The sequence below is a fragment of the Genypterus blacodes genome, unplaced genomic scaffold, assembly GCF_046128005.1.
Source record: "Genypterus blacodes isolate CSIRO-AG114 ecotype Tasmania unplaced genomic scaffold, CSIRO-AGI_Gbla_v1 ptg000128l_1, whole genome shotgun sequence".
Classification (NCBI taxonomy): domain Eukaryota; kingdom Metazoa; phylum Chordata; class Actinopteri; order Ophidiiformes; family Ophidiidae; genus Genypterus; species Genypterus blacodes.
In genome coordinates, this window is record NW_027466930.1 from 2,042,729 (window position 1) to 2,062,421 (window position 19,693).

At 45.5% G+C, this 19,693-nt stretch overlaps 1 protein-coding gene across 4 annotated transcripts in view; it reads right to left on the reverse strand.

Annotated features, from left to right (window-relative positions):
- The window catches only part of tenm2a (teneurin transmembrane protein 2a), a 140,605-nt gene extending 122,600 nt beyond the window's left edge, over window positions 1-18,005 (reverse strand). For all 4 annotated transcript variants that reach the window (XM_076162883.1, XM_076162881.1, XM_076162882.1 and 1 more), the window contains exon 1: window positions 17,780-18,005. In XM_076162883.1, the coding sequence (XP_076018998.1) occupies window positions 17,780-18,005 (226 nt within the window). The remainder of the gene's footprint in view (window positions 1-17,779) is intronic.
- Between the last annotated feature and the right edge of the window lie 1,688 nt (window positions 18,006-19,693).

The window sequence follows — 19,693 nt, forward strand, 5'->3', positions numbered from 1 at the left end:
CTCTGGGAACGCCTGAGAGGAAAGCGAATCAAATCGCACTGAATTTACATCATCTCGTCCCGTAATTGTACCACAAACACACGTTCTAGTCTAAACACACAGACGTGTTTCTAAGCGAGTGTGTACCGTCTGCGTGCTCGGGTATCAACACATCACCGTTCTATACAATTAACATCACATAACCAGTGATTACACAAGCGGAATCCAATCACTCCTTATCACCGTCGCCTCATATTGTGGCAAATCTTACATGTAGCTGCTAGAAGAAAGATGGATCGCTGCCAAGGCCGCAAGACGACGTGGAAATCTATCTCAGTTATCCCACAAATAGAAAACCAATCGCATGTTGGTTATGCGGTATTATGACAGATGCGAGGGCAAATGTGCCGCTGCATTTTAATCATATCAATCCCGTCCTTTTTCCGTACTTCGCTTCCTGCCGTTGCCGCCGCCGCCGTTGTCGCCGTGTTGGCGTTGTGAGATTTGTGCAACCTCGCCAGCTGCCGACGGGGCCTCGCACATCTGCGTCTGCGTGGTGCGTTGTGTGTGTTTCGCGTGTGTGCTTCATTTTCTCACAGTGTTCTGTCTGTTCGTCACGTACAAACCGAACCGATGTGTGTGTGTGTGTGTGTGTGTGTGTGTGTTTGTGCATCGATGTGGGATGCGAGTGTGTCAACAAGTAAATTGGACTGTACTTGAAAGCAGCACAGCCTGGAACACTTCAGCGAATGCTCCTCACTAACAGAGGAGAAAGAGAGGGAAAGGGTGCAAGAAACCAGTGTGTGTGCGTGTGTGTGTGTGTGCGTGTCCTTAAAAGGTTGAAATGTTCCACAACTACACACTTACTTGTTTCTTTGTTCAGTGTGGACTTAACTACATACCTGAGGAATGAGGTAACAAGTATAGTTCACAGACAATGAGGGTTTCCCCAAACACACCTGCTATTTTTGTTCACACAGCACCACTATGTATGTGTGTGTGTGTGTGTGTGTGTGGCTGGGTGAAGTGGAATATAAATGCAGGGGGTTTTAGTGATCCATCATTCCATCCAGTCACACTACTTGCGTCAAACTCTCTTACCAGCTGTGCCACAGTGGCACATGATGGGGATGAGTAACCACATGGAGAGCAGGGTGCAGATGGCTTCCTCTCCAAGCAGCCACAGAATCTGGCTTTCTGGGAGCTTCATTCAACTTAAAAATGAAGTTGTTTATACATTTGTGACAGAGACGCGGTGATGTCATGTTTCCCTGTGCACCACGAGCCACACATCAGCCAAATATGAGCGAAAGCCAAAACAAGAGAAACTTGCTGCATAATTTAACTCGGCATTACTTTACTTTATTAAGATGTAATTATTAATGCTGCAGTTGTTGTTTTATAGTGTATTTAACAATTTAGATCACTGCATCTGTTAACAATTTCCCATAAGAATCCAGTTTACACGACTGCCCAGAGACTCCAGCTGTACACAAAAGTTTTATTTTGCGGTTTTGCTGCATGTGATTGAATAACTTTAACCATAACTGATGATCCTGCACGGTGGCGCTTTACAAACAAGAGGCTCACAAATCATACACACGCACTAAAGGAGCATCTGAGTAAGAATCCGCCATTTATATTTATCTCATTACAGTCGGTTTAACTGATGCGCTCACCATAATCACATTAAAATTGGATTTTTAATGTTGAACTAAATGTGTGTTCTGGTTGTAGGTTTTTGTATCTATTTTTCTTTAAGTGCTACACAGTCAAGTCTTGCCGTTGTGTGTGAAATCAGCTGAGTGAAGGGAGAGGAGAGGTGACGTGCTGCGCTAATAGAAATAAGGAGATAAAGCTTATTAAAGCCTGGGAAGGAGATAAACATGGCCGCCAGGATCTCAAGATGTTATCCTATCATACGAGGAGGACCAGATCTTCAATAATGGACACTGATTAAGATGATTGGATGTATTTCTAAACTAGGAATGACAGGAAAGGCATCATGAAGTCGTTAACATGGAGGCACGGTGAGATTATTGGCTCCTGAAGCAGCACCTGCACCGTTATTGATCAACACGCCCATTGTTTGTATTGATACATGATGGAGTGGGAACATCAAAGGCAAAGTTTACAAACACCATCGGCTCAACAGAACATCATGGCCCAGGTGCGCTGTGGAGATCAGAGCAGGTCAGGAGATCAAACGGCACCACCACACACACACACACACACACACACACACACACAGATAAAGAGTCTAATTCAAAGTTAAGACAGAAACTTCTGCAACAACTGAAACAGACTTAAGTATAAACTTCAATGTGTTGGCTCGGACCAATCAGCACCTTCGTGCCATAAGTTCCGCCCAGCGTGTCCCAGTTGCCGCCCCGGAGTACGAAAATTACTTCCTTTCCTTTGCTGCGAAAAAGGCGTTCAGGACGCCGTCGGTGCTGTGCGAGGAGGCAATATGATGGTTAGAGGTGCCGATCATTAAAAAATCATTTGTGCTTGTTAGCGTTTTGACAAGCAAAGTACAGGCAGCAGGATTCTGCATTATGCTGTTTGACTTTCATCCATCCCGTTTCCTTACAGGATGTAAAGAAGGCAGAACCTGTGGGCTTCAATGCCTGCAATTATGTTTCTTTCTCCAGAGCCCATGGTTTACTGTGCAGCCCACCCTCCGACATGCCATTTTCAGCTTTGACGAAAGTGCCAGCCCAGTGCAAGTTCTGATTTGCCCTGAAGTGCCGAACCAGTCAACTGATTTGCTCCTGGGTGGAGGAAACATTAAAATCAGGAAGCAAATGTAACTGTGCACGGTAGGTTTCCCTACAATCCCCTGAAAATGCCGAAATTACTGTTAATAACAGTGAAAGCCTGATTTTCTTTGTCACAGCGAGGAAAATGCTGGAATTTGTGGCTATTAGAACCAAAAAAATGTTGCATTTCTTAATATTTTCCATTTTCATTTGCACCAATTCAAAATGTATTTGTACTGCACTTTAGGCATGTCTGAATAAAACAAAGTTCTTTTTTCTGTGAATTATGAAGCAATAAAATATACATGTATATTTCTACCTGATAATAAGCACAGAGTGAACAGCAACAAGAGGGAGAATCAGACTGGAAAGTGCAGAAAGTGGAGGAAATGACAGCGTGAAGACAATATGAAGGTGAAGACAGAAGGTCCGCCCGGGTCCACACCACTCTCCTGTCTCTGGTGGGTTAGGAACCCGTCTGTTTGAGTCAAATCCCAGCAGAAGTCGCTGTGCTATGTGTTTTATAATCTGTCAACACATCCGCGCTTCATTAGAAAATACAGCAGAAGAAGAAGTCACAAAAACAAAACAACAAAGTCACAATGTCACCATATGGAGTGCTCTGAAATATATCTTGTGATTATAACCTGGGTTTGTAACCTTCTCCCATCCTTTTTAGACATTTTTAAGATATATTTTTGTGTTTTAATACATCTACAACATCCCCATGAAGTAGAAATGTAGCGAGATGCTGTCTAATCTAATTGTGTGTCATGTTAGGTTATGGATGTAAACATAACAGTGAAAACTATGTAAACATATGCAAACGACATCTGTAGATTGTTTAGCTGCAGGCTGAGCTGGAGCAAGAAAGGAACAAGTCATGAATTTTCATACAGGGAAGATGTGATCATTAAATTAAAGATAAAGAAAGACACGATCAAATATTTACCTTGCATGTGTGTCTAGTTTGTCTCTGTGCTGAAAGAGGTTAAAGGTCGCTGCTGTCTGTCCAATGATGCGAGGTCTTTGTGGGATTAGAGCTGCAGCCAAGTCAAGTCAAGCCAAGCCAATCTTATTTGTATAGCCCAATATCAGATACGATGTCTCAAAGGGCTTTACAGACGCCACAACATCAGGAAGATTCTCCACATGTGATCGTGACTCAGTCTTGGTGACTTTTGTTGCTGTTGTTTACTTCACAGAAGCATTTTCCTGGTGTTGTTGTTGTTCTTTGTCTGAGCACCAGTGTGTAGTCAATCTGTAATACCTTCTTTGGAGTATTACAGGGCTTTAGTGTATTAGACGCGAGTGTTTCTGTTCAGCTAAATATCTTATCTTCCTCCTGATCGTCAGATAATATTCCTCATCCCTCAAAAAGGAGATTATTTTCTGACTCTCGCCGGGATTAAAAACAAAATGACTTGTAGCGAGATGAGATCATCCAGATTGCAAGAAAATGTCAAACCGACATCTGGAAATGTATTTTTTGCACCAACAACTGTTTGCACGTGTGCCATTATCTGCAACAATGACTATGTTATCTTACATGGCACAGCGGCAAGAACGTTAAAGAATAAACTGCATCTGTCCATTACAAACTGTTACAAGTTGTTTTAAATCAACTTTGTTCATCGAAACATTCGCACCAATCAATTTGTTATTTTTTCCCTCAACGTGTTGATTGCACACAATTTACTTCTACACATTTAGATGTAGCTGTTTAGCTGCTTTAAATATAAATGTGCCGGTTCAGATTTAAATCTTTAAAATTTTTAAAAACATTTATTTACACAAAATGTCTTGTCTTCTTCTTTGTAGATTGACAAATATTGTGTGAAAACAAATCTATCTCTAAATTTAAGGAAATGCTACATGCGCTGACTCTCTGTACTCCTGTCTGCTATTATGTATATGTACAGTATGTATATACACAGTATGTATATCCATATATCCATTTCCTTCTGTCAGAGCTGCTGGCTGTCCACACTGATGGGCCTGCAGAGGGTGAGATGTGTTCCAGCCTTAGCTTCCCTATGGATGGATCATCATGTCGTGACAGGTTTCCTGCACACTGGCACTTAACCTGATAGGCTTGGTGTTGATTATCAAATATCCATTTAACACAAAACACACACACACACGCACACAAACACAAACACACGAGAACAACCCACAGCATTTGGCGTGTGATTAACACCACCATTATCGACCTAACAGATAAGCCCAAATATGAGTGTTATGGTCAAACACTTCCCACACCTCCCAGATGACATCCGCTTATTTGATCCCGCCCGCACCACAGGGGCCCCTCGCACCTCCTAATGAGGACCAAAATAGGTGTGACAAATGTCATCCATCGCTTAGTTAGCATCTACTGCAGCCCAGAGGACGGCGGCCCGGTTAGGACAGGACAGGACAGGACACGACACGGCACACTCTGAAGGAGGCCGTGTCGCAAGGCGCAGCACTAAGCGCTCAAACGGCTCTCACCCATTAATTACGCACGGCAAGCGATCAGCTACACGCCTCAGAACGGCTTCTAAGGCTGCCGTATAATTTACATTCAGTGAGAAATCAATACTAAAGTTAAAGGCAAGGCTGCTAGAATTGAATGTAACATTTATTGTACACGCCACACTTAGAGGGGATTTTGCCACATTTGTAGCATCTCGGCAGGAAACTCAAAGATCCCCAGCGCGACAGGGGAAGAGATCTGTCAATCTATGAGTGCAGAATGATCAGAGTGATCACTGTGTCGAGATCAAACAGAATGTAACATACAGCGCAGCTATGAATAGGCTGCCGTCTCTATTCTGCTGCATTCTGTCAGATAGGGCTGCAACATATAGCAAAATATATAGAATATATACATATAGAAATATCGAGATTTTACGGTTTGTTCTACGTTATCGCACACATCATCGTCACGTGACCGCTTTGATGACAGTTCAAAATGCATATAATGAATAATATCTTAATATGCATGGATTTAGTAACATTTTATGTCACATTATTTAATGAATTCATTTAGCTGCTTTTCACAATAATGGCACAATTCCAGTTGGATTAATTGTGCAGCTCCATTCTGAGGAGTGCTGATGTGACAGTGTGAGCATGTCCAGCAGCTGTAAGTGCACATACAGCTGACCTAAATACCACTTTGCAGGATTTAGAATATTCACTGGTGTGTCGGAATGAATATTTGATTATTTGCTCTGGAAAACTGAAACTATAAAACATTAATCTTTGCAAACTTTAGGCCTGGTAAAGTCGCAGCACGACTGGCCTGCAGACAGTGAACGCCCCGTCTGTGCGCTCTCTATCAAACGCACCATTAGGCGTAGAGCTTGAGTAATGCACAGGCCTGGATTCAGCCGCTGTGACCTGGACTCCAATTTGCTCCATTTTTCCCCTCACTCACTGTCCTGTCATCACACTGTCGGTCGCATCCCACTCAGAAACCGGATGAGAAAACAACAACTAGTAAACTTAGACATTTTTTCTGTTTGTATGTATAGAAGGAGATGCAGCTACAGCCAGCAGGCCTCAGATATTCGTTACCTCATTTGATTGAGGTTAAATAAACGTCCAGTCTCGGTACCAGCGTCCCAGATTGTTGTAGTATTCCTTTAAGATTTAGTTTGATTACTTCACAACTTTAATTCATAACTGTAATAAACACTATGCTAGTCCAATTCTTCGTATCCGTGCTTCCTCTCTCTCTTGTCCGTACTACGCCTCTGTTCCTGAAATGGTGCTGCTGCTTCGTTCTGTACGTCTGTCTTTGTTTCTATTTAAACCTGACAGTGACTGAAGTTAATTCACACATGCACACACACACACACACATAATCATTTGCACGTGTATAATTTTTATGACAAAAACAAAAAAAGAAGAAAGAAACCAAGATCAAAATTGACAGACGAACAAGTAATGGGGTAAACATGACACAAACGCACACGCTCACATGTACATGCACACACACACACACTCACACACACACACTGGCAGGGGAACATGTTTAATTACAGCCTAGGAAGCAAGTGACTCGGCGGGGGAAGAAGAAAAAAAACTTGATAACAGTGACATTTACAATCTGCCTCATTTATCAAAAGCTGCCAAAGCAGAGTCAAAGAGGGTCATTACACGGTAAACACAGATTAACTCCACTCTCACAAAACACACACACACACACACACACACACACACACTCTGATAAAATACTTTTATTCGGAGAAAACTGCGGATGTCAGCGCGCATTTCTGTAAGCTCATTGTCACTTAATTGTCCCGTTTATTACCCCCATCCTCCTCCCTCAATGCTGTGTGTCTGTGTGTGTGTGTGTGTGTGTGTGGGTGTGATAGAGTGTGTGTGTGTGCATAAATGGGAGCCATGTAAATGCTAAATAGGTGGCACCTTCACTTCACGTCAACTACTGCCAGTTATTCGTCTCAATTAAGCACCAGTGTTTCCACATACACGAACGCGCCTGTGTGTGTGTGTGTGTGTGTGTGTGTGTGTGCGTGTGTGTGTGTGTGTGTGTGTGTGTGTGTGCGTGTGTGTAACAGGCTAAAACTCAAGGTCACTTGGCTTCTTGGATTTGTACTAAGAGCTTCCAAATCAGTGATTAATCCCTCACACACACCCGTGACAAAGGGGAACAAAATTCCAAGTGTGTGTGTCTGACTGGTAAACACGTCAAAGTTTATGTCTCCATGTACACACGCAGGTGAAGCACATTCAGACCCCCCACGGTGTTGAGGAGTATTACGGAACCACCACTGCCCCTCTTGGGAAGTCCTCACAAACCACTGTGCTCTGTTGCCGCGGTTGCAGCTACGGGACACTTTTTTTTGAGTGTCGGCAGCTGGCAGAAGGCGCTGAAGACAAACGATGAAGAGGGATCGAGGGAAGAGGGGAAGGATTGTATTTAAATCTCGCTGCCATTTATTTTTAATAGCGCGCAGCTGCTTTGTTCTTGCCCTGATCGTCGGCGTTCCGCATTACGCCGTAACCCAACGGGATCCACGGACGCGAATTAGCATGCAGAGCGAGGACGACGTCTGTAAACCGACACGGCTTCATTTTCAGATTCAGCCGGGATTCATTGAGTAATCTGACATCAAACCTTGATTACGAGCACTCAGGCGCAGATTAGGACTAAGATTTTTATATATTACTAATATTGCGGGACGCGACTTTAGGCAGAAGGCGGCTGCAAGCCTCATAAACGAACCTTTTGCTCCGGATAAAAAGGTAAACAAGATGTCAGCTGTTTCTATGAGCTCTGCTGCTGCTCTGGCCACACTGTAAACTCGTCAGAATGGATATCTATCAATAAGGTTTCATGAGGCCAAAAGAAAAACATTTTTGCACCTTGCACCCCGCCGCTGTCATTACCAGCACGGTTATGCCTCGGAGCGACGGACGTTCCATACATTCGAGACTTCACTCTGCCCTGAATGTACACCATTAAATTTTCAGCATCAGCGGCCAAGAAGTTTCCTCGCATACATACATCTGAGCATATGCACGGAACATGGTGTTAGTCTCACCGTGTGGCAAGCTGTGCAATTTAGTCCCAAGCCTGTAACCAAACGTGGCCTTTTGTTTTACAGTAAATGGCCCCGAAAAGAATGCAGGCTATTGTAAAGAAGAGTTTTTTGGGGGGTGGTATTGTTCAGCAGGCAAGGAAGTTTTCTGCTGTTCTATTCCAAACACATAATGGACCCAAACCAACACAGCACAGGATTTTGCTCACCGTTTTTAAATACACAATATTGCACCAGCTCCATTTTGTCCCAAGAACAGGCCGGTGAGCACGTCCAAGAACAGAGAGGAGAGTCCAAACTGGAGTCTTTTATTAATGCAATTCAAGCCAGCACAAAGCACAGAACACAACGGTTGCCTGACCAGAGCCTGACAGTTGACGGAAAGGGGACTGGACAGCAGCTATGGTGGCTATCTAGAGAGAAGATGGAGAAAGTGATGTTGCGGTCGTCCTCTCAATCAGAGCAGGAACGCATTGGACCCTCGCCCGTCACTCAACCTGTCAAGGGAAAGTTGGACCGATTTGGGCCAGAGGAGATGTACCTGGAGTAGAACAGATGAAGGTTTGGCTTGAGGCCGCTGCATGAAAGAGAGCCTGAACCACATCGTGATGAATCCTTTCTCCGCCTGCAGGTTGTACTTTGTATGAGGCACTTTTGTCGCACCTTTCGTCTGATACCTAACCCGAAATGAACTCAAACTCTTCCACACACTGCTAATTCCTTAAAACTCATTCATCTACAAACGTGTTTCTTCCCTTGAAGACACGAGGACCCGCCTGAATCATCCTTCTTTTGAAAATGTGCCCTCATTTCAAAGCTCCGAGGTGCAGGCCTGGGTAACTAATAGTCTGACCGAGTCTCCAGCTCTGCAGAGGAATGGCAATGGCGGCGCTGGGGCCTGTCACTTCCAGGTGGGGGTTACAGCCAGAGCTTAGCGCAAACCAGGAGGCAAGACCTAGAAAAAGTCGCCCCACTGAAGATCTGTACTATTCTATTGTTCTCTTCAGCCAGCTGATCGCAATAATCGTAGCAAATTTTTCCAGTCTCCTATTTCTAGACAAGATTCTATAGAAATCGGCAATAACAAAACTGGCTTTGGTTATTGCAAACTCCATTTCAGAAGTTTAAGGTTATTTTAAAACTCTCAAACTCAAGAAAGACACAAAGACAGAATCTTACTCTCCTGTTTTATTTCATATAATTTCAATTTATCTATCTTTGTATCAAATCTGTGAGACATTCTGAGGCACTGACGAGTTATAAAACACTTTCAGAATTCCTCGCTAACTTCCGTCACAAAACTTGACCGAGCCTCTGTGCTGTCATTGAACGCAACCTCAGCTTTGACGACATAATCAATCAGCTGTTCCCTTTCCATCACCTCAGGTACATCTGTAAGACGAGAGCGTTTCTCTCCGCTGAACATCTTGATACGGTTATTTATGTCCTCACTAATATTACGCCCCGTTCACTGGTGTGGGCAGTAAATCTCTCAACTCGCTCAATTTCGTCTGCCAGGTGTATCCCTGAGCAACCAAAATCAACTCTTACATCCACGCAACAACTTATAGATCTGATCGGCAACTTTTAAAGCTGATATCGGCCTCCAAATTCTCCTCCTCTCTTCCTCAGAAGGTTCAGATGATTCCTCTGAGTGATTGTTGGAGGTTCAGAGTTACACATCAAAGTGCTAATTTGCTGTCACAGCTCCAAGACTTTGCGATGAACAGATGCCATTTTATCATTTGGATTTACCAACCAAAGCAATTATCCTCATGGATGTAATTATTTATTCGTAACCAATTAATTGCTCACCAAAACACACTTTAGATTTATGAAAGAATGCTTCACCCATCATCGCCAGCTCTCGGGTTGGCAAGGTGAACTCTGCTTTGACAACGGCCTCAAGGCTTTTCAGGCAAATTATTTTTAATTACTGCTTTTTTAAAAACATTTTCAATATCCCCTCTTCTTTCTATAGTTCTGTTATAATTATGCTAATATTGCAGGTTTGCGTATATAACAGATAAATACGCGGACATAAAATAAAAGACATTGAAAGCCATGTGTCATAATCGGCTCATCAGTAGCAGAATGTTGTAAAAACTAGGAATAAAACACTACGACAGAAATGTATATCATCATCGTCATCGTCAGCATCATCATCATCAGTCCCAGGCCAACACAGTCAGAACCAATCAGCGTCAAGAAGATGGCTGACCTCTTTTCTGGGAGGTCAGAGGTGTAATAGGTGTGGGAATAAAGGAATGTCTCAATTTGCTGGATCTTGACTGAAGGGAGTCAGAAATGAATGAAACCAGGGGGACGCTACAGGGATTCAAAGTGAGGAAGAGGAGGATGAAGATGTCCTTCAGAAACAGGCTGCCCGGGCCGCACCAGCTGAGCGCATTCTTGGATTCCACGCGTTGGTCACCATACCAACGAGGTGAGAAGGACAACAACAACACAGCGAGGGTGCTGTGTTATAAATTCAGGTCTACTCCTAAAAGCGACAACCACACACACTCGCACACACACAAAAGTTATCTCCAAACAAAGACAGGGGCATTATCTGCTGTCCTCCAGAGCCTCAAATCACTGGCAGCCAGCTGTCTCCAGGCAATCGCGGATGATGTTGGAAATCAGAACAGCCTTAACGCAGGTGCCATCAATCACCCCTCATTTGCAGCCAACGCATATTAACTCGCCTCAGGAACCTCCGAAACACACACATACAGCTGTTACGGACGACAACAACAACAATAACGGCGAGAGGATTTATCGCGTTCCCTGACGGCGCGAACGGTGTTGTACCAAGTCTACGTACAGAAATCTGGAAGGGAGCAGATTATGCACCTTTTTCTCAGATATGGAGTTGCAGTGCATGATGGGTACATATACAACCACTACAGAGAACAAGTAAGAGGCAGAGGCACGAACCAAACTTTGCCTCCAAATCGAAGGCTCTACTTTCACAGGTACATTGTGCACGGGTGTCAGAACATTCGACTGTGCGACTCGCGCGTTCTGCCACTGGCCCACGGCACATGTCGCAAAGCGTGTGCTGTGCTATTTTTCCAGAGCATTAATCTCCAAAAGAATCACATAAGCCCGTTCTAAATACGTCTTACTTGTCGATTTTATTTTCATTACACATTCTTCAGCCGGCTCGTACGTCTTGAACGCGCCGCACGCTTACTCAGAACGTGGCAGTGATGACAGGAACTCAGAGTCAAGATTAATATCCAACTCTTAACCAGGTTCTCTCATCCACGAGCAGCCTGCATGCATGAAGGCCTTCTCTCTCGCTCTCTCTCTCTCTCTCTCTCTCTCTCTCTCTCTTCCTGATGATTAACTATCAAACGTGGACATCAGGAGCACGGTTCCATCAGCAGTCTGCGGCGGTCGGCGTCACTTGCTGTCAGGCCGCAAATTGCGCACAGTAGAGAAACCGTTTAAATTCGTTGAAGCAACCGGGCTGTTTACAAAAACAATCAGACAAACTTCTACGCTCGGGCTGTGACTCCAGACCCGGGGCTGTAATCCGCACAGTCTCCCAGACATCAGGATGCAAACTGGACACACCTCAGTCAGCTCCCGGAAAATAGGATAATTAAACTACTCTGGACAAACTCCAGCCAAGACAGCAGCAACCCTCTGTGTTTGTGAAAGCGTGGACACCTGTTACAGCAGAACAGGTGCGCTGGGTTACACAGGGAAAAACAAGTTATTTATGGATAATAAACGGCATCATAATAAACGGCATCATAATAACTATAGCGCTTTAAACTGAATATTGCTCAGTTCCAACTCCAGCAGCAATGATTTGTGGTTAATACAGTATATTAATATTTAAGGTGATATTTAAGAGCACAAGAGAATATTTTCCCCCTCAGGAGACTCTGCCGCAGCCACGCTATCAAGCATCGTGGCGAGGCGAGGCGAAGCGCCGCGTTGTAAGGGCTGTAATTTTTGTAATGATTGTTATCAACCCCCAGCACACCCACTGGTAATGTATGATAATCAGCTCCTCCTAAACCTGCCATGTCTATTCCCGTGTCCCTGGATACGCCACGCCAACACACACAGGGCACCTTTAGGTGCTACGCCGTGATTCATGAAAAACGAAACGCTCCCGCCGACCAAAAAACCTGTAAAGCCGCCGCTTGCTCTTTGGGCTAAATGGCAAGCGGCGGCTTTACAGGTTTTTTTGAATGAGGAAATAGCATTCTTCAAGAGGCGCATGGTGCTACGCGGCGCTCACCAGTGGCATTTGAACCACTGAAGCAGCCCGAGAAATAGGTCAGCACAATTGGTCAGCCAGCTTCCATATTGCAGAGGCGACAACGCCATGGAGACGGAGGACGCAGTGCGAGACGGCTAATACAGAACCGGCGAGGTTCATCGTTGCTGGTGAAGTGAAGCGCAAAAGCTGAGCGATTGTCATCAGCTTCCATACATACAATGCGGTGCAGGTACAGTACGAGTATGTTTGAGATGAAGAGTACGAGGCCATGCTCGATCAAGAAATATGCTTTGTAATGCTGAAAGTGTCTGTCGCAGCGGTAAGCGCGTGTAGGAGGTAACAAAAGGACGATGAAGTCATTGAAGAGCGATGTTTTAGTTGGAAGTGGCTCTAATTTGCCGACGTTGATCAGTAATTCTAATACTGTAGCTGAATGAAGGAGCGGCCAACAAGTGGTTTGGATGGCTGGGAGAGTGGTGGCAGTTATACAAGGGCATACGCCGCTGGCAGAGTCGCCGTAGTCATCTGCCACAAAGTCACTCGTGAACAGACGATGCCAAATGAGGTAGGCAGCTCCACCTCCGGTAGGTCTGAATGAGCTCATTCCAGTTGGCAGCGCACACGCGTGCAAATTTCAATGCGTTTGTGCAAACGAGACTCCAGACAAAAGGAGACTGGAGGCAGGGTAAAGACCAGCGTGTATGTCAGCGCCTCGGAAGGCTCCTCAACCTATAACAAAAAATCTGTTAACGATCACTAAAAGCAACATCGCCCAAATAAACGGCAAGGATGAAAGAGATGGAAGAAAGAACAAAAGAGGGCGAGAAATCAATCATGAGATATGTGATAGAAGGGCCAGAGAGGACATCAAAGATAGAAATAGAAAGTGAGAAAAACAAGTGAGAGATGAAAAGACAGGCACTCGCAGAGAGAGAGAGACCGAGGGAGAGAGACGGAGAGAGAGAGAGAGAGTGTATAGGGGTAGTAGATGATGTCAAATGTTGTCCAGGCACTGAGGCGGGCAGGTGGGTGGTGGATTCTCAGTGTGGTTTCGAGCCCTGGGGGCAAGGCAGCAGAGGAGAATGTAGAAGGGCTCAATTTGATCCGTTCTTTAAAGGAAAGGCCAAAGCTTCTACCGACTCCAGTGCCTGTGATAAAAACCCCGCTGTCTGGAGGTGGACCTGCAGGGATGACAGACCCGTGGGGCCTGCTGAAAAGGATCTGCAGGAAGAGGAGAGAAACGGGGGGAATACAAAGAGGTGTACAGCACGGAGAGACAGACTGAGGACGGGAGGGAGGAGAGAGGTGGAGAGTTTGCTTGCCGCCTCGCTTAGCAACACGTTTAGGGAAGCGCAAGCACCGGTTTTATTGTCAGATGTTCACGGGAGGTATATTAGATTTCATGCATTTGTCTCTGTTCATCCTATGTAAACAGCTTTCACATCCTTCCCAAAGCCGCTTCTCCTCGTCACACCTCTGAGTATAGACACCAAAGAGGCTCCGTCCTTAGTGGGGAAACAATGGCGTCTCCAAATATGTTGCTACACGGAGAATATTTGTAATGAGCTCTCTAGGCTGCTGCGTGTTATGGTGAGGAAAGGCTGTGTTAATTGGCTGTGCTTATCCAAGCAGACTAGGTAATAAGTGTGTAATGAGGAAACAATGCAGTTGAGATTCTGTGAAAGCAGGGGGTCCTCAGGATTCATTGACATATGAATGGAATGTGAAGTGCACGTAATCTTCACACGTTCACAGTCTGATGTGTCATTTCAGCGCTCGTACAGTCGCTGTGTGAATAAAAATGAAAAAAAAATAGATCACATTTAATCAGAAGATGAACAAACCTCATTAAATTATCTTTTTTGCGTTTTGTGTGTTTCAGTTAAGGTTTATCTTCCCTCTAAACTGTGTCAAATCTGTAGAAGCAAGTATTTACCTGACAGTGGAGGAACAGGTGCTTTCCTATATGATATTCTATAGAGGAGCACATTATCATAATGCAGAGATGCAGGCCCGCGGTAATGATCTGCTCGTTTCCTTTAAAAACAGCCTGCAGCTTCCTAATGGCCATGGAGGTTAGTTCACTCCAGCCTCTACCGAGAGACAACACAAGTAAACAAATACTGTTACTTCAATACAGAGCGGCTGTGTGGCAAATCAACAACGCCGCCGAGGGCAGACGGAAGCTGAGTGTGGGATTCAGGCAGCCGGGATTTTCATGATTTCATGATTTTTAGTGTGATTTTTTTCCATTAATCACAATTTCAACACTTGATCCAAATGACAAACAAACACATTCACAGAACAAACGTGATTTTCTTTCTAGGAATCGTAATTTCTGACACATCATCAACATTAAATTATTGTGATGAGGTAAGATTATGCAGCAAAATGGGAAATTATGCAGCATTACGGAAATCTTTCCGCATTCATTGAATTTACATTTAATGCCGAGAAGAGCTGGAAGGACACTTTACAACTAAAGTGATGTCATTGGATTGCTAAAAGCCACGCAGGATGTCGGCGCGCGGTCCAACGCGGTGACCTCAAGATTGTGTTTATCCTTCTTGAGATGATGTCGCTCTCCTTCACAAACAACCTGAGGCGATTACTTCTCCCATCTAGACCATTTATCCCAGAAAGCCTTGTAATTGCACAGGAAGTGGTTGGAGAGAAAGATACCCGACACAGAGAGACCGATGAGCCGCATGGAGTAAATGCATGGTGAGATGCTCGCATGGGTGGATTGGACGGATGGATGGAGATGATAAAAAATAAAAATCACTCCAGGATCATTGGTGCAACTGTATTTAGATGTACTGAACGCATTTGTGTATTGATTTGTGTATTTAGTGTTTAGGATTTAATCGATGAGGTTTGACAGATGAATAACTCTGGATTGTACGTGCAGCGGCAAGGACGCACGTAACGATCCATGAATGCAACGCAGTGGAGAAAAGCTGCTTACTGATTTGCACTTGAAGGTATAATAATAGAAACGTTACATCAACGTGAAACAGGCAAAACCTAACCAGACACCAAAGGCATTTTCCTGTAGTTTGAAAGGTTCAAACGCCTCCACTAACTAAACGCAAGCAAACAAAACAAACGGCAGTCGGTTTCGACATGCATGCACGAGCGATTGCATGTCAAAAGGGCTTCATAACTTGCCGCCCCCTGCCTCAACCTCGACGTCTCTGCCGTTCACCTCGCCATAGCCACAGAAGAAGAGAGGAAGAGAACAACAACCTCGCATCTGTCGAGCGAGCGGAGTGTGGTGCTCCTACGCTCCGGAGCCAAACGAACGCGACCTACAGCTGTTTATCTCACATAGACAGATGCAAAGGGCAACAAAACTGTAAATTGGAGGAGCTGAAGCTTTGGATGACTCCAAAACTTCCTAATGAGCAGCAAAGAGTATGTGCTACTTATATCTCCAGTTAATTATCTCAGGTTAATTAAAATCTTGCACCTTTTGTCAAATACTCTACATTTTGTTTGAAACTTCTCACCTCATGCCGTACAAACATTCTAAATATGTCACCTAAAACTTTTCGTGCTCTGCTCTGAATTCTCTCAATTGAATCTCCCTAACTCAGCAGCATAACAGACTTCTGGTATCGTTGTCCTCTCATTTTCCTTAATTGCCTCTAAACCTTCGTACGTCTCAAATCCCACATTCTCCGTTGTTCTGTTCCGATAACTACGTAGCGGGAGAGACGAAGTAAAGTTTGCTTTGACGCCGCTCCTCTCACTGCCTGCCTGTCTTTCTCACTCCAACTCTCCTTCTATCACTCCTCCTACTGTGGTGTCACAGTCCATATGGTGCTGCAACACTGTTGGTCTCCTGTGGCCACACTTCCCACGATGCATCTGCGGCTCCGGGGCTTTTCGAACGGAGCCAATAGGCTGAGAGGACTGCGGTATCGACCGGCCGCTGCCTGGTGTGAGGTCAGCTCGGTGCGGCGGTGGAGTGTGTCTGAGCGGCACACACCACTGACTCGCACTCTTTCATCCGTCCCACCAATCAATCCTCATTTTTCCACAGTTACCTGTGCTTCCGTAGAGCAAAGAGTGGCCATGATGTTCTATTCCTTTATCTCACAGATTGACCGCGGTTCATGGTCAGAGCTTGCCAGCGCTCTGTTGTTCTGCCTTTATGAAGCAGTTCCATTCCATCTGCTAACAATCGTGTCTGAAACATTTCTTCTGAATATTTTCTTCCACCATTGTGTTCTGCTTTTTTTTTCTCTCCTCTGCTGTGCTGCTATGAGTTCTCTTCCCTTCCTGTCTGTGTCCATGCAGAGAAAACAGAGCTTAGCGCAAATCAATCCCATCGAGTCTGACTCCTTTCACTAGCCTGGGGATCAATACCGACTGTTTCATGTCCCTCTGCAGTGCGCGCACATGGACGCACGCACACACCGCCGACACGTACACAGTCGCCCGCACGTGCACACTGAAGACGTGCGCGTGAGAGGAAGGCCCCGCCCCTTCGGAGATGACCTATCGGCCTATTGGCTCGCTTGCTCACCGGGGGGGACGCAGAAGTTCATTATGACAGGTTTGCCCGTGCTAAAGGTCTGCTTTGGTCTGTGGCAGTATGCAGCTCATATAGCTGCTTATAGAGCTGGGGCATTACATCATCGACGTATAAGAAAGTGGCAACATGCAGAGCAACACTGGAAAAACCAATATGCACCACAGTATGTAGATTATAATGTGGAATCATCTCATGCAACTGGAAGCAACACGTGCTGCTCTTCATCACACACGATGAACAGGAACCATGGTTTGCAAGATTAGAGATATTCGGTAGTGTTGACCATTGAAAATTGTTCTGTCCCTGTTTTGTTTTGTTTTCATTTGATCTATTTAGGCTGCAACTGATTAGAAAATGTCGATATCAGATGACATCATTGGAGATATCGGATGTCTATGTTTTAAATGAAATCTGTATAAATTGGTAACATCCATCTGATCCCCTTGTTTTATGTTTCAGCCGCTTCGCTTTACATTAAAAACACAACACAAATAATCCATCAAACATAATAAAGTCCATGGACGTCACCGGTCAGATCAGTTTAGATTCTAATGTTTCAGGTTTTATTAGACTTGTCCAAACGGCTTTTAAAACATTTGTGAAGGACGTGGATCAACAAGCCGAGCATTTCCCGGGTTCACTACATTTGAGAGAAAAGTCTCACCCACACACACACACACACACACACACACACCTTGTCTGGAGTACTCGTCTGCCTCGTGGTGAACCAGGTCTGTGACACAGCCGCCGTAGTGCAGCCTCTGCTCGTGGTCGAAGGCCTTGAGGGTCTCGCTGGAGCTGTAGGACTTCTGTGTTGGCACGCGGCACTCGTCCGCGTCCAGAGAGGACGTGTTGTACTGGGGGTCTTTGGAGCAGCGCCCCCGGGTCAGGGAGCGGTGCCTTCGATCCTTCAGATCCATGTCCGGGTGGGGGAGGACAGTTTGGAAGCAAGGTGAGCAGGAGGAGGTGGGAGGTGGGGGGTTGGGGGGAGACGGAGGGGCCTCCTAGTGGGCCTCCGTAATGTCAATCTCCACTTCAATCACCTGGAAACGGAGACAGAAGGAGAGAGACACAGAGAGAGACAGAGAGGAGAGCAAAGGTCAGAGTAAAATTAATGGACGCACCGCTGTGACTCACTGTTGCTTTGCGCTCTGGAAAGAATCTATGGGGGGGGGGAGTTAGGCAAGACTGAAGACAGCGGGCGCATGTTTGAGCAACCAGGCAAATACACTCACACACACACACACACACCAGTATTGATGCGGGATAAGTAAGACTGCGACTGGGAGCAACGGAGCTGCCAGCCCCATGGTTCCAGAGGGAGAGGGAGAGAGAGAGAGAGAGAGAGAGGGAGAGAGAGAGAGAGCGAGAGCGAGAGAGAGAGAGAGAGAGAGAGAGAGAGAGAGACTGAGTTAAACATCGACCACACTGGAAACAAACGATCAGGCAGCGTTTCAATCTATAGCGTAGAAACAGAGAAATGACCCACAGACCAAGCAGAACCAAAACGTCGAGGAGAGAACCACGGGGACCGAGCGTGACGGAGCGACGGGGAAATGAGATGCTGATTATCTCTATTGGGAAAAAAAAGGTAAAAAGGCGAGCAAGCACAAAGGCGCCGCCACGTGCAACAGGAAGGACGGAAGTAGCAGAAGAAGAAGAAGTGGAGAAATGACTCAGGGGCATTGTGAGTCTCTTCCTCATTATCAGAGTGAGAATGAATCCTTCTCCCTCAGAGGGTGTGAGGGGTAATCAAACACACACACCTGAGCTTGGATACCACCGTTGACAGAGATCTGCTGACCGCCGCGCAGCACGCGACCGCCACACGTCCAATAAAAGTGTCAGGAAAAGCGTTGGCGTCGAACTCTCACCCGTCTGCCGCCGTTACATCACATCCCATCCCGTCTTTGTTTTAATCTATTCAAATCGTATACTTGTGAATGCAGATTATACGATTATGATGCTAATGCTGCGTGATGGCGGTGCGGTGGCCTTGAGCGACGCATTTACATTAGCCGAGAAAGATCAAAGAACAACGGAGCAACAACCAGAAGTAATTGACAGCGACGGGCTGAAAGCAGCTGCCTATACGGGATATTTATGGTAAATAAATAGGTCATCCATGTTGCTATTCCTGTAGGCTTCAGTGAGTCTGGTCTCACGCTCTGCACCGCAGCCTTACGGTGCATTTTCAGACGGCGTGTAGCGATATGAGACGGTAAAAATACGAAGGGGATTCAAAACGGCTTTGCTCAAATGGAGGACGAACGAAGGGAAACAGAGGTTGAAGTGGGGAGGAAGTCCATCTCCTCCGAAACGAGCCCGGCTCCTTTTAGAATGCTCAGGATGTAGCGTTGAAAAGTGCCCTGCTATGTCCATTGATTAACAGTAGGTATTAAGTCTCATAAAGAGCTCATTATGCTCCAGCATCCATCAAGCCGCCTATTAGCCGCCTCTGCCTTAATGTGTTTGTACCTTGAGAGCGAGCGAGCGGGAGGAAATGGCGAGAGATGCTGAGGGCTCTGCGACGTTACGTGAAAGACGGCAGTGGCAAGCGACGGCTAATGGTGGGAGGCGGGTATGCATGTATAGTAGGTTGTGTGTG